Genomic DNA, 17,013 nt, shown 5'->3' with positions numbered 1-17,013 from the left:
TTGCGAAACGTCGTATTGCCAAAATCGATCGCTTTACGACAGGGTACTGAAAGGCGAACAATCACTGCGATTGTGTATATTTAGACGTCGCAATTTTTGATTTTCCTTACTGAGTTTCACTTGAATTTTCTTCTCTTCACATTTGAGTCAACGCATAGGAAATATAATTAATACTTAATATATTGTTTTCAAACAAATATTTTGCGTATACGCGACAGATTATATTGAAAAGTTAAGCGTAGGAAGTTGGTTATCGTTAGTTTAGGATGATCCAAGGAAGCGCTCGCGAACTCTTGTTCGCAAAGTTACCTCATAGCATCGATGTTATAAGATAATTCTCGCGATCGATTGATTACTTGCATGTCTTAATAAAGTTCCGAACTTGTACTCTTAATAACATTAAATTGTAACATAGGACGCGCGAATACGAAAGTTATACACTTCCGTTATTAATTAACATAATATAGAATATTGGAGCAAAGAAGAAGTTATTCGAAATAAAAATCTAAATGTGTGTGCGTGAAAATGTTGTTTGTTATTAGATAAAATTTTTTTTTTTTTTTTTCACGACACACGGGAAATTTATCACTGTCTCGATTGTGTTAGTACTAGAATTTTTATACCTTTATATTTTGCATACGATACAAAAATATTAGCACAAGAATCTTTATGGATACAGATTGGAGGAATTTGAAGTATTTACAATGTGTTGCGTTACTTCAGTTTGATCGATCGGTTTGTAGCGATCATCTCGATTGCACGGCGAATGGAAAACGAGAAAATTTTAGCGCTTCGTTCACATTTCGTCCAGCGATGCCGCCGATAGCATACTGATCGTTTCTAGCCCCCGGTGGTGCTCGCAATCTACGTGTCGTAATTTGCTCAATCGCACGATCTCTTTCTGGTCCAGCAGTCTTTCTCTGCCAATCGGCTATCGAAATCGCGCTATCGAATAGGCGGATAGAACATTAGTTATCGGTAACAAGCGCGCGGAACAAGTACGTTACAACGTACCGAGGGCATGTTCTACACAACCATAAAGTACGCGTCACACCATACTATTTGTGCAACCCTCACCGCCTAGGTGAGGATTTGTTTATCGGTTCGCGGACAAGGATGCTGAGCAGACCGCATCGGATTCGATCGAATTTTCGAATACCTGTGTAGAATACCTTGTGTAATTTATGATTGTTGCCGGATATCATGTGTACTTGTGCGATTTTTCAGCAGTAATTGACGTGACATGAGAAAGATAAAACTACATGTCAAAATATAATTTAATTTAATTAAATATATTTTTAATTCAGCTAAGTAATTGAATTAGAAAAGAAAAATACTTCTCGCATCCCTCTGACTATTTTTGCTGACGCGTCCATCCCGTTTTTCAGCGACGCGACAGCGTTTACTTTCCGTTTTCCGGTTACCGAATCTCTTCCACGATCAACTCCCCGATTCGCGCTCGTCTCGTTGATTTCTACACCGTTTCGTAGTTTGTCTAGTTTAAACAACGGCGAGAGCAGTTGGAGAGATACGAGAGACTTTTATTCGGCGCCGCAACTCGTTATCAACGCCAACACCTGCGCCAGATGGTGAAATAATTTGAAACTTGCGAGTAAACGACAGGTCTTTGGTTACCCCTCGGTATAGGAAAAGTAAAAATTGCTTGTCCCTTCTTAGTTCTACGGACGAGGCGAGATCGCAAGGAGTGAGGGGAGCACAAAGTCCCCTTGCCCTTTGCTGGCACGAAGCGGATCGGAAAAGAGGGAGAACGCTATACGTGGAAGGTGACAGCCGGTGAAAGAGCCGCCACGGGATGTGGAGAAACTCCAAACTTGTCGATAGATTCGTTAGAGCGAAACCGGGGGATGGTTCTCTCTGGTGGAAAGCGGGCCGACCATCGAGACGCGCACCATGTTTTCCACCCCGAATTTCCGACCAAATTGAATCACGCGAAATTTCGCGGTAACAATCTTCTGTTTGACTTGGAGCGACCGGTTGATTTACTTCGTACTTGGGATCTCCGCGCGTAACCGTTGGACCTGACGATTTCATTTCTCTCATTGAACAGGTTCGAGCTTCTTCAGCATATAACTCGATCACGGTGTAGATTGAGAAGATCGCGACGCAGGGGCCATACCAATGCTGGAGGATAGCTCCTTGTTAGTAAATTTTTGCGAATGTATTATTGACACTATTTCCTAGCGAAGTAATCGAGTTTGGTACTTTTATACGTGAAATATCTATATCTAATAAGGAGCAGAAGAATTCATGTATTTCACGTATCAGATTAATTTATGATGTTTAGTATAATAATGCAAAGCATTATTAGATTGTTTCAGATTATCTGTTTTAAAGAATTGAAAAATTGATAAGAAAATATATATAAACAGTATAATCTACGTAATGCATTTATAATGTTAATAAATAAATAACAATGCACGAATACATTATTCAGAAGTTACGGCGCATATTTTTGGATTAAATTATCTTAGAATTTCCAGATGTCCTCGTTTTCGCGTAAAAATGTTTCCTAGTTAAAACATCCCTGTGGATTTTTAAATTTGTCCTACTTTCCTATATTTACACAGTCGGATTAAAAAAAATTTACATACATTTCGCTTAGATTTGCCTTTTGTACAATTTCAATTTCACGTGGCACGTCTGAAGTTTCATATTGTAGCCATGTAGCCTGTTCGAAAAGGTGCGATTCTCCAGCGTATAGCTTACACGTGTACGGCATTGATTTCTCTATCGTGAAATGTTCTGTGTACTGCAAACTCAAGTAGAACAGAAGCAGCAAAATAGGAAGTTGGCTTCGCAAGGCGTCCGGAGGGAATCGTTTGATTTGGCAGGAGCATATGATGTTCAAGCAGACCGATATTTATTGATGCTTGACGATCCTTACTCCGTGTCTGTGTTAATTATTACATGCTCGATCGTGCCGTTTACGCATTCATATTTTTATAATACAATACAAGGCAACGATGATTAATTCAGCTAATATGAGATTGTTGCGTGCATGCGTTAATGATTTATCTGTTTTGGACAATATTTTTATTAAAATGGTGATTTTTAATTAAGCAAACATTTTTATTTCTTGTGTTTGCAGTAGTACCAGTGCTTACCAACTTTGAGAATAGAGATGAGTTGAGGATTGACTACGATGTTGAGTTGTCTTTCGGCCGTGGTGGCCTCCATTTTGGTTCACCAGATACGTTTTCTGTGCACCGCCAATACTTTGGGTAAGTTATAGAAAAATATTTATAACGTAGAGGAGAGATAACAGCAATCATTTTTATCATTGAATAAATAATCGTTAAACCGCGCGTTCCGAAAAAAAAGAAAACGTAAAACTAATAGAATTAAGGATTAAAAACGTGAAATATTAAAAAATGATTTTAATGTACGCATGTGTACGATATTCTTACCGTTGTTTTTACTTGAGGAGAGCCAGTTCTTTATAAGTGAAAAATATTCAGGCGCAATTGGCGGAAAAGGGAAAATTAGATTATCTTCCCTGAATAACGAGCCACGAGAGCTGAACGATCGATATCCAGACATTGTCCTATAATTTTCCAATTAAGGCATTGGATTCTCATAAATCCACGGAGCACGGACGGCTTCCATAAATTTGACGCCGTACCGTACGACAAACCGCGATCGAACCGACGTACTTTTAGATTCGAGGCGGCTTTTACAACGGTTGGTTGAAATGCTGAAATTGAAGGGAAAGAAGAACGACGAGAATCGTGCAATTGGTCACGATACTTCTGAACGGTACGAAAGTCTGTTTTTCTTTGGCAGAAATAATATAGGGCACTTCCGGAATGTATTGGATCTGGGCGCGAGTGCTTGCTGTCTCTGTAACGCGAAAATATATTACAATAAGGCAACTTGAGAGAATTCGTCGAAAAATGCTTGTCCTTATTTTTAATGTACATATTATACAAAAATACATATCCGAGCCAATTTTATTTTGTCAAAGTTCCCAACTCGTTGTTTGACGAATCTCTTTGCATATTTAATTATATTTAATTATAATTTGATTTTAATTTTTTTTTTGTTTACATTGTAAACATTGTTCTGTCAAGATTTATATAAATTTTCACGCGAAATCATTCACATTTCTTTCATACGCACGTTATACTTTTTGTGTCAAGACATAAATCGCGTCTGCTAAAGTATCCAAAGCGTATTTCGAAATCCTCCCTAGAGTTTATCTCTGCCATAGAGATTATGTGCCTCGTCTTTCTAGCGGATATTAGAAGTCTGTTCGTCTCATTCCTTTTCCGGAGCGTTTCTCTGCAGCGAGAGAATTCAACTTGTTAAATTGGTGTAAGCGTGGGGAGAGGGTCCTTCTGCAGTTACCGGAGCTGATATATCTCTCAAGGATTATCCCATCGTTCTACAAGAAATAGTTAGGTCGAGACCTTGAGGAACGAAGATGGAGAAACAGCGGGGAAAGCTAGGCAATTCGTCAAGGCAAGGTGAAAGGAAGACTGTTCGTCGCGTGTGAGGGCGATCAGCTGAGAAAATAATTTCAAAGTGCATCTTTCACATAGTCGAGATTTCTCGGATCCTTGTGGAAATGAGAAAGGACCCCGGTAGAAAGACCCTCTGTCTGTCGAACCGATTTCGTGCGAAGCAACCGATCGCGAAGACCAGCCAGGACCATCTGAGAATCGTCGAGTTTGAATGAGAGAGATATTGCCATTTTCCCTTGCGTGGTCTTCCCGAATTCTATCGCGGTTTTCTTTATTTTTCTACACTTCTCGCTTGTCTCTTCCAGCGGCGCGGGCTTTATAAGAGACGAGATTGCACGCTTTCCCGGTATCGTTTCAAAAAACGACGACGTCGCTGGGAAACTGGCTTTATTACCTCTTTCTGTTCGATCTGCGCGCATACTGTGCCAAGCTATGTAAAGCTATGCTTATAAGACGCCTGGTGTCTTCGATCGCGAGCGAGAATGGAGATGACGCGGCTGCGGAAATTTTATCGAATAGCATTGAAATGTAACGTATAACATTATCGTATTGTCACTTTGTCTTTGCCATATCATATTGCACATTGTATCATTAAATCTTAACTTAATTTCTGATAAATTTTTATTTTTAACGCGCAATTTTGGTCTTTTATATTCAACTTTCAGGATAGATGTTTCTTTCTGCGCAAATTCTTTATTTTTTTTTGCATTACAGATAATTTCTATTTTGCTATACACAGTAATATGACCATTGTTTGCAACGCATCTCGTAACGGGACGTTTACTTTTGTCAGATACGTCTGTCTGAATTTTCACGAAAATATTTATACAGTGCAATGTAATAAAAACAAACAGAGGGTTTCGTATGCGTTCTAGCGCATCAAAATTATTTCGCATTTTTGCATTTAAATGAAAAAAACATATATGCGTTGTTGTAGATTTATTTTAGATTTTGATGAGTACGATTTTATTTTGTGTGTGTCGCATTATATGTAAATAAAATACTTTAATAAAATGGTATTCCTTGTTTAATTTTTTTATAAATAAATATCTTTTTTTTTTAGTTTATTACAATCTTCTTATGTTTCTGAAACGCGTATTGAGATATTTGCCATTGGTTGCGCAGCTTCAAAGCGGAATATATTCGCGCGTACCATCTCAGGGAGATATACATAGTCGCGTGTGCTTCTCGCTGATAAGGCCATTCAACGTGTCAGCAAGTAAAAGGATTCACTTCGTCATGCGTTGCATCAAGGTGAAAAGTGAAATCTTTTTCGATATCATGCACAAACTATATTATTTTTTCAAATGTAAATCTAATCTTTTGAAGATTATGTTTTGGAATGAAAGTGTTCATTGTTTTTAAGTTTTTGATTTTATCCTCGATCAAAAAAATGTATCTGTGTAAAATGTAAGGACAATAATTAATCGTATATCAGAGCGAAAAAGAGAAAAAGAAAAAGAAATGTAGATAGAAATATCAAAGAGATTTTTTTTCTGCTTACCGTTAGTCTGTCTTTTCTTTATCGTTTTGTTTTTCTACTAAAACATAAATTTCTGTTAATGAGAAAAAAAAGTATTCACCTCATGATTGTAAGAAAAAATTATAATTTAGTAAACACGATAATTAAAGTCAACATTGTCTCGCTCTGATTCATTTCTGACGCGGCGAGAAATAAACGCGTAATCGTGTGTCAACGCTAAGCAATTAATGGATATACAGGGGATTTTTCACTCAACATGATCATTCAATGTGCTATGGCCTGTTTTTCTTAGAACGTAGAGACTAGCGCCAAAGGAAGGTTCTATTAGCTCATGCTGCGAAAAATGTATACGGTAGAAATACCTACAAAGAATCATTCCGGCAGGCAAAAAACTTAATTGCTCCTGAAAACATGTATATCAGTATTAGTATATCAGTATATCAGTAAAGATCGAAATGTTCTATAAAAAAAAATTATAATTTGGTTTAATTTAAGAAGCTACAATACTTTAAACGAAAATAACTCGAGAAACTTTTGTCAGACACTTTTTTTCATTACTCACAAATGTAAAATTTTGACACTTGATATCTCGCTTCATCCGTTTACGATTGGATATCTGAAATATTGATTTTTTTCTTTGCAGCTTTCCTTGATTTTTATTTTATTTCTTTTTTAAATATTGGATCTATTGAATATGGAACAAGGAGAAAAGATTTTATTAATTTTTCATGTATTAAGTTATATATCTATTATATGCAAAATTTGATTATATAAATTGATCATAGAATCCCAAGATAAAATATGTGTCTTTAATCCCGAGGTACTTTATTGTTATATAAAACATATTTTTTGCTATTTGTAAAAATTAATATTAAAAAGTTTCTTTTTCTAAATTTTGTTGCAGGTGCGAAGCCGTTTCCAGGATTTGAAAACTTACCACGCTCAATTTGGCATGAACTTAGTTCACCTTTCACAGAGGTAAGTCGCTTTTATTGTCAGACTTTCCGAGTTGTGTGTGTGTGTGTATGTTTAAGTTAGCTCAATGTATATATTTAAATTCTCTTTGGAAAAAATCTCATTTTATTTCCTATATTGTATATGTATATCACTTATTTTTTAAAACATTTTATAAGTTTATTTTTGGAATATATATTCTAATAAGATATGAATATAATGCATTGATTTTAATAACATTGTTGAAATTATATTCAAAAAATAAACTGTAGGATATAATAGTATATTAATATAATTTTTATATTCAATATACCCTTTATATTATATCTTTCAAATAATTCTCACCACAAAGTATTTATTAATACAAATAAATTTATTCCTGTTATCAAAATATTTGCAATTTAAATTGTTTTTATATATTAATCGTTGAAAGGTTAAATACACGACACGCTCGTACGACGAATGTTCGAACATTTCGTATTCACCGTTTACTGAATTTTGCATGAAGCATTATGTGTATTTAGGATTAACTACGTAGTGGTTATAACTACGCAGAGTTTGTGTCGCTTTAAAAGCAAACTGTAGTTTCCTTAATTATATTACAAACATGTTAAATAGTAGAAAGCGTGCGGTTGCAGATTTCAGTGCATTTTTTATCGTAGGTATATGAGGTGGAGAGTTTCGTGACTGAAACAGGCGGCACTCCTGAACCGAGGCCGTTTTTCGAGGATCCCGAAAGCAACATTACCGTACAGCTTGGTACCGAAGTCTACATGCACTGCAGGGTACAAAATTTACAAAATACTCTTAAGGTAAGTTACATATGTTTTTATCTTTCGAGAATATTCAACATAATGCGTGAATTTTTCCCTATAAATTCGATCTCATGCACTTTTTATTGCACATCAATATAAATTTTTCTGATTAATATTCTAAAATTCTTTTTGTATATAAATCTTTATGATATTATTTTATAATCTTAATAATGTATGCGGAAAAATAATATTATATTGTTAAAATCTTTTCAAAACGAGCATAATATATTTCATAAATAGCATACGAGTACAAATATATATATACATAAACGAATAAACATAACATTTTCAACGTATGCGATGTTGCCTTGTAAAATTCAAGTGCTCTACTTTGTTTTATGAAGAGATCTCGTCGGTTTTCCCATCTCCTTTCTCATGTGCAGCTACTATGCGGCACTTAGCTCATCTTAATTCTCCCAAAGGAAATTCCGCGGATAGCGGTGGGATATTTTCCTCCCAATTTTGTGGCTGTGCTGCTCTATCACTATGATACAGATGGCAGTTATAACATCTTCGCGACCTTCCATATTTTCTAAGCAGATCTCGTATGTATTTATTCAAAGTTTTCTACGAGAAGTCAGTTATTTTTTCATTGTTTCAAAAATAAAAATTGTTATTGCATATTTTATATTATTGGATATCTCGCGTTAAAAAAAGATTAAAATATCAATATATGAAAAAAACTCCGTTTAATTCGATATTTTAATTAATATTATTATATTATTAGCTCTTATATCATTTTAATTCGTTTCAAATTTTATATATAATCAAATTATCATTGAATATGAATAGACTATAAAATTAGAAAGTTGGTTTTTATGAAATATAATATAATATTAATATTAAAATTAATATTAATATTAATAAAATATTTCACGGAGATGCTAAAAGAGTAATTAATTTGACAACTAATGAACTAAATAAATTATATATTGCTCACACCTCGGATAATTGCTCCACTATCGTTTGATGCATTTTCTCGAAGCTTCTCCTTCTCTGTTATTTATTTTCGCTGTTTCTTTATGAAACTTATACGACATTCATTCACGAAAACATGGTTAATTACATTCTCGCGCATACTAATTAGCAGAATACGATGGTTGCGTGGTACTTTGCACGGCACTCCCATATTGATCGTAGCGCGCAAATCTTATTATATTGCGATGGAAGAGCGATGTGGAAACTACGCGGAAACTACGATTGCACAAGCGTTACGATCCGCTAAATATCTGAAAATTACGTGACTAAATTCACGCGCCACTCGCCTCGAAGATTTTAACAAATAATATATACCTTCCTTTTAGGACGATTATATTATATTATATTATATGGTATGAATAAATACGCGAATTAAAATTAAAGCTCCGCGCAATTTAGTACCTGAAAATACATCGTCGCTTTAATATACGTTGCTTACTACTCGCGCGATAGATTTCAATCGAATAAATCACGTAAAACATACGACACAAATCTCACGAAATATATCTACTATTATTAAATGGTCGATATATCACGTCTTGCCATTACTTGAATTATTCGATTCAGCGATTCATGTATGTATTACTCTCCGCGCTCTCAATCCGAAAATAGTGGGTAAGATATATCTAAAGCAAAAAATTCAAAGCACGAAAACGAATAGTTTTGATTTTAAGTAGTTTTGATTTAAAGCGACTATTGCTCTCTCCTGCTCTCTCTCTCTCTCTCTCTCTCTCTCTCTCTCTCTCTCTTTCTCTTTCTTTTTCATACAAGAGTTATCTGTATATAAATTAAAGTTTTAGATTTTAAAACGCGAAAAAATATCGAAATAATATATTTATAGCTATATTTCATTTAGAGATTCTCTCTCTCTTTCTTCTCTCTTTCTTTTGCCATTTATAATAACATTGTTTATAAAAAGTATAATGATTTATACAAATAATACTATTACGAAGATGAATGTAGTACTTTCAGTGTAATACTACCTACAAATCATTTTCAAATTTTTACTCGAAGGTTTGCGGTTTATTAATTCCAGGAGGCAAACATATTTGCGTAATGTTTCTTCGCATTGTATTATTTCTGATCGGTATATAAATCTATCGAATTTAAAGCTATCTAATCCCTGACATATAAACGTAACGAGAGCGTTCAGCAGAAACTAGTAGTTCTGGATCTTTGAAACAGTTTCAAACTTGATATTGCTGAGTTCTTAAGACAAGTAGCACTTAACTGTCAGCAAATATCAATATTGACAAAATGTGACAGATAATTTCGCTTTGGCCTTGCAAAAAAATATTTATCGTAATCATTATGTAAATCATATTGATAAATTTTTTATTCTACTTTTTAAAATTGTTATTTATCTTCGTAAAGTTCCACTTTTTTTTTTAAGTAATATATTTATTAGAATTCACATTAACGCACGCGATGAAAACATTTATCACACATCCATCTATTCCAAGTACAAACTACTTTATATGGGAAATGCACGTTTGTCGATACGATCGTTTATCATAAAAAAAGAATGGCGTAAGTGCACCGTTACATTTACGATGTATCGTGATCTATAAATCGTTGCTGAACTTACCAATCTCTCGAGCAAAGCTCGAGTCACATAGGAAACATTCACAAACAGTGTAGTGGAATATCTCGCTCGTTGGGCTTTGCGAGTGCTTGAAATTCAATCTTTCTAAGTGGGAGTGCGATGGGTGGGGTGAAACAAGTTGTTTCATATAGTGGGATGAGAATGGTATGCATTTACCTGTATCATTGCGAATTTTTGAATTCCATTTAATTGATTTGTGATTTTTTTTCTCACTTTATTGAAAACATATAAAATAAGTTGAATAATATGTAAAAATGTCGATCTTACACGTTATTACGAAATTAAGATTGTGAAATTATGCCACATTACATCGTGCAAACAAATATATTAAATTTTTATAAGCACATGTGTTTCATTGATAGAAAAATTTAATGTACTTTTTTTATCTCAAACATGCTAAATATTCTCAAGAGCATGCCTTAGAAGGAATTTTCGTCATGACCGATATTTTCGGTATTTTCGTCATAGGAAATTTTCCGTCTTAATAAAAGCTAATTATTTCTGATATTTATGAGGAATTATTTTAGTTTGTATTTAATGTTACAAATCTTAAATAATATAAATTGTGTTATATATAATAGTATATAAATTGTTATAAATAATATTATATATACAAGATGAGAGTTTAAAAATATTTTATATTTATAATTTATTATAGTATATATACATACATATATACACATATATATATCAGATAAATGAAGCGTTTTTCCGTATGATAACGGAACATTGTTTATTTTATTTTGTTTGCTGTCGAAAATATTGGAACAGTGACTTCATTAAGAGTAACAAAGACATTTCTTCTCGATCAATAATGTTAATAAGACGGTCGCTACTCTCTAATGAAAGATCCATGAATTTGCTGTTCCAGCTGTTTATTCCCAGTCGCCTAGTGTCGGGCGTGTACGAAGAATGATTGACTAAAACTACTTAAAGACAGCCCATGTCTCCGTAAGCTCCCATCCGTCGGCTGATGAAATAATCAATTTATGTAAAATATCTCAGCTTGCATATTTTATCGACATATTATGTATATAGTTTCTTCAAACTACCACTATTTGACTCTAATCTTAAAGTTTCGAATTCGCATATATATTTAATCAAGAGAAAAACTTATATTTAAATTGGTCAATGAACTATAATATAAACTAAAATAATTCTCATCAAGAATAATTAGCTTGTATTAAGACGGAAAATTTTCTACGACGAAGATATTAAAAATATCGGTCATGACGTAAATTGGTCAATGAACTCCTGAATAAAACACAAAAGATATTTTCAAAAAATTGTTATTTTTCATAATTCATGATACTTCATAATCTACTAGCATATAATATGACTTTAATAACGTTTTATTAGTTGTTAATGAAAAGATTATTAAGTGTGAGAATCGCAAAGTAAAATAAAAGATTATAATTTGAACTTTTTTAGCGCGATGCAAATAGCTGCGGTTCCTATAAGCAGAACTTCGGTACTTTGAATTGTCTCGTTTCGAACTTCTTCCCATTTTCGCGACTTTCTGCGCATATAACGCGTGCGTTGACCGAACTTTTAACAGCATTCTCGTTTCGTGTCATACTCAAGTTTATAATTAGCTCGACAGAAAGATAGCTACTAAAAAGAATATATTAATTATAGGCGAGCCGAAACTTCCTTTACGTGATATGTAATATTAAATTAATGTATTGCTTAAAACAAATATGAGCAGTCATAGATCGAGAAAAATCGAAGAAAACATCGTATTCAATATACATGTAAGGAATATGTTTATTTAAAGTCACGTATATGTACAAATAATATATCACGCTCTTTCAACCGGCGAATTTGACGTATATTTTTCATGTGACAATTGTTTACAACTCTTTATACACATTTTACTTACAATTAATATAATATTAAATTATACACGTGTCATTTTGAGTATATATTAACTATAATGTATATAGCGCGGTAGATTTAACGAGTCAAGACATAAGACAAAAATTTATTTGCAGAATTATAGAATAATGTGCACTTCCAAAAGATATAATGTTGCATGTCAAATAATTAATTTTCTTAAATTTTTTGTTAAGATTTTGATTTCGATACATGTTATCTTTTTGAAATTAATAAATCAGATGGTGTGGGAGCGAATTTAATTAATTAAAATAAAATTCTTACTTTACGATTAAAAGCTAACTCTCTTGGGTTTCGTATGTTCCATTTCTTTTTCGTGCGTTATTCGATAGAAATTGCATAGGATTACTATGTAAATGGAATAGAGATGTAAGTGCTTCTCAATTGTCCACCCGTACTGATTCGTTGCATCAGTTCCAAAGGGAATCGCATGCTAGATCGTCTTTTTAGTACCATATTGTGACTCGCAGTAATATTGCTTTTTTAAGTTTAATCGAGAGAGAGAGAGAGAGAGAGAGAGAGAGATACTTGCCTTAAAATAATTGGAAGCAAAATAAATGCTTTCTGAACAGATACACAAATTAGAAATATGAAATTCTAATATATCAATTCATATAACATGTAATTGTATATGTTAAAATATTTACGTTTAATTAATACACACAAATGCATGCTTATAATTATTGGGAATGTTATATTTTATAAAAAAACAAAGCCATTGAAATTAATGTTTCGAAACCGAAATTGCGCCTGGGATTAAAATACGTTTTACGCTTTTTTTTTTTTTTATTTTCAATTTTCAATCTAACCGAGTTAATTGAAATTAACATTTAAATCTGCAATAATAATTAACGAACGAAATCGAATCTTATATTTTTTACATTTTACTTCAATTATTCAATTAAACTTTATCATATTTTTATTTCGTCGCGCTATATTTATCTTTTCATTATTAAAGTTTTTTTATTATTATGTAAATATATAACTTTATATATATATATATATATATATATATATATATATATATATATAAACTCTCGAATAGATGATGTCTCGATGTTCGTCAAATATCCATTCATTTTTATTACTACGCTTCTCTGTTAAATGCAGTCATCATATTATCGACGTAATTCGATTCGCAGAGAGAATTGAATTATTAAGCGTTATGAGCTAGTATATCACGATCTACATCCGCGCGAGTCTTGAGCTATAGCTCATGGTTCAAGACTGTGCACGTATCTGCAGCTGCATATGTGCCGATACGCATGTGGTTAAGAGAATGTGTGCCTTTGTATTATAAATGCCGCAGCTGTGCGCTTGTGTACGAGATTGTTATAGTCTACCATAACGTGAAAATTATGAAAGAACAAGATGGGAAAAGAGGATAGAAAATCTGTGACAAAAATCTTGAATATATATATCTTATCCTTGTACATAAATATATAAATATATAAAATATATAAAATATATTTAATTACACATAAAGTTTATACTAAGTGTGTGGCTTATTACATACAGAGTGCCAAATTTCAAACGTAACGAGCCAAATATCTTAATAATTAAATGAAATATCGAGATCCGTTTTTTTTTACGCATCCATCCAAAGTCAAATTTTCTTTTTATCAAAATTTGTCTTCGAAACAATATAATTTAAAAAAAGGCCTGGGCCTCGATTTTTTATTTAGTTATCGAGATATTTGGCTGGTTACGTGTGACATTTAGCACCCTGTATATCATGTTTTTCGTATTGCTATATTTTAATTAACTATCTGAACAACTGCTTCATCATTATACGTAATACAAGATCTCGAGGAAAATCTTTTTGTGAGTTCAGTAAAAGCAGTATAATTACGCCAGCAATTACTCGTTGGCATTTCAGAGCTTTTTCCTATGAGATATATTTTGTTTTCCTTGAAGAAAGTTTTCTATTATTTTGCATTTTGCGTCTAAATTATTTTTAATTAATTATTCTTTATCTTCCGATTCGCGTTCGCCTTGTCTATTATCTTGTATTTAGTTCACCCTTGCGTCATCGCGGATCTGATGAGCCTTAGCAGCTTCCTTCGTCCATGAGCAAAGTTCTGCCGCACAGCTCGTCAATAAGAGGTTCAAAACACTAATTAAAGTTTTGCAAACGTGACTCCTCTTCGATGACGCTTTTCCAACATGGACAATAAAATTATCTCCCCTCGTCGTTTTCAAGATACGCGCGAGTTTGCGCGGCCGATACGACATCATTTTTTCAAGTTTCGCACACAATTGTCGATGACATGGAGTTCGATTGCGGTTATCTCTCGTCGTTCTATCGATGGACCGGCGAATCCAATTTTCTTACCTTTGTACTCGGCGGTCCGAATTCCTGTTAGAACTGACTTTACGGATTTCGACAAGCGTCAGAGATCACGGTTGCTGGAAACGAGATCTCTACGGTTAAAGTTGTAACCGCGTAACTCGAGCGCGTTTTGATTTAAGAGGTTTCGCACTTAACTAGAGAGGTTAACGAATTCTGAAACTTTAAGTATTTCAGTACTATTTTACTATTATAATATTATTTAATATTATTAATATCAACAAAGTTTAGAGATATAATATTATTAAAAATGTTTATAAAATTGAAAATTCTTTAGATCTGACACATCGAGGTGACGAAATACAGATCTTAACTTTAAACAGGAATATTTTAAGAAATTTTTGCTTTTGTTAATAGCAAAATACGTGGGCAAGTCAAATATAATAGAAATCAGATTTTTTCCAAAACATTTCATTCGATCAAAATATTTTTAGCGCACATTCAAGTCATTTTTTTATATAGTTTCCACTACTATCTAAGCATTTTTGTCACCGTATAGGAAGTTTTTTTTTTTATTTGCGTGTCGCAAATAAAAAGTAGTGGGACGTGTCTAGAGCCGATTGTGCACGAATTTTTCCGTCTCACTACTTTTTATAATACGAAAATAAAAAACTTTAGTGGCAAAAATGCTTAAATATTAGTGGAAACTATGTAGAAAACTGACTTAGATGTGTATTGGAAATATTTTGATTAAATAAAGAATTTTTTGGAAAAAATTTGCTTTGCGCAACTGATTTCAGATACGTCCCCTATTTTTTATGATGTGCAAATAAAAAAATGCAAATAAAAAACTGCCAATCCGGTGACAAATATGTTTAGATTTTAATGGAAACTATGTTTCCATATAGAAAAATGACTTGTGTGTGCGATAAAAATATTTTGATCAAATAAAATGTTTTGAAAAAAGTTCGGTTTATATTTGATTTGCCCACGTAATTGTTGCATCAAATAATATTCAGAAATATCGAATTTTAAATATGAAAAACATTTAGAAATTCAGTATCAATGTTGAATAGTTGTTTACTAAAAGACATAATAGGAAATGTGTAACATTTTCGAAACGATTAATGTGTTGCGTAAATATAGCATGTATTTTCGCGAGTTTATATTGAATGGTTTTGCGCTTAACTTAAATGGGAATTAATTGACGAATGAACATTTCCATTACATTCTTTGATATACTTCCGAACGTAAAATGCGAACGCATGATTGATGGAATATAAAAGAGGAAGTCGCCCGTGTGTGGTATATCCGGGATAAATGTTTGCTCAAAATGAAGTAAATAAACAAACAGTGTATCGCCACGTATTGATCAGCAACCGAAATATTGAATGTATGAATCGTTAATTTGACGAATGTCCACATGCTCTCGCATGCGCGAATAAACGTACCCATAACCATATAACTCTCAAATACTTTATGAATAATCCATCCTGCATCATCAAACTATATATATATATATATATATATATCAGAATGATATCATAACATTTTAGTTAAGTATTGAAAATTTATTTACATTATCTATAATAAGTTATCTAAAATATTATATAAAGTGATAATATTTACTACGCATACATTATATATACTTTAATATATAATTTAATCCTAAGAGAACTTAATTCGAAAAGTAAAGTCAATCCAGTAAAATATTTGCCACGAGTTAAATCAAATATATTTGAAACAGACACGACGATTGTGATAATCTTAGCTCGCAATTAATTTCAATGTAATCGAATATCGACGATGCAGTTATCGCAAACAAATTGGCCGATGGCCGCGTACAGCGAGAGGTTTCTGAAATAATGCGGCTGTATACTTGTCGTGAACGCGAACAGACTCACGTGCTGCTTTGACGTTTGGTTTGCGGCTCAATTTGCATGTGATAAATGCGCTAGCGCGGCCTGTCCCGCTTTCGCGGATGGCAGAGGAAACGCGGTCTTCTGCACGCATAAATGCAAAATCGAAACTTTGGTAACCTTTCACCTCATGCGGTGGCTCCGCTCCGATGACCAGCGGATGGCCGTTCGCGGCATAACTTTACCGCATATTTTACGTCGGGTAAACACGCTTATTACACTTAACATGCGAAACGATACGTAACTATGCTAATTATGAACGCGAATGTTAGGTATTAGGTATATCCGCGTGACGTCGAGGTATTTAATTTATATAAATAATTTTGGAAAATTATGCAGGATAGGTGAGAGAGGGAAAGAGAGAGAGAGAGAGAGAGAGAGAGAGAGAGAGAGAGAGAGACAGAAGCTTTACAGTATTTAAATAATAACGTGTAATTTAACATACTCTGTTGTAAATGATATGCTTGCGGAGCGTCACATGGAAATCAAGTTGAATGTTGCGCAGACGACTTAGACACAAACTCACTAAGATGTAATTATTCACTGTTGAGTCCTTTATAATAATGACAAATGATTATTCCTTCCGTT

The 17,013-nt window shown here is 33.2% G+C and overlaps 1 protein-coding gene across 1 annotated transcript in view; it reads left to right on the top strand.

Moving 5' to 3' along the window:
* The window catches only part of LOC126848719 (peroxidasin), a 101,832-nt gene that overhangs the window by 22,356 nt on the left and 62,463 nt on the right, over window positions 1-17,013 (top strand). The window contains exons 2-4 of the mRNA XM_050589824.1: window positions 3,110-3,242; window positions 6,872-6,945; window positions 7,584-7,733. Coding sequence (XP_050445781.1) covers window positions 3,164-3,242; window positions 6,872-6,945; window positions 7,584-7,733 — 303 coding nt within the window. The 5' untranslated portion in view covers window positions 3,110-3,163. The remainder of the gene's footprint in view (window positions 1-3,109; window positions 3,243-6,871; window positions 6,946-7,583; window positions 7,734-17,013) is intronic.

This window comes from Cataglyphis hispanica, chromosome 4, assembly GCF_021464435.1.
Source record: "Cataglyphis hispanica isolate Lineage 1 chromosome 4, ULB_Chis1_1.0, whole genome shotgun sequence".
NCBI classification, from domain to species: Eukaryota; Metazoa; Arthropoda; class Insecta; order Hymenoptera; family Formicidae; genus Cataglyphis; species Cataglyphis hispanica.
The sequence above is the reverse complement of the archived record's forward strand: the minus strand, read 5'-3'. Positions and strand labels throughout refer to the sequence as shown.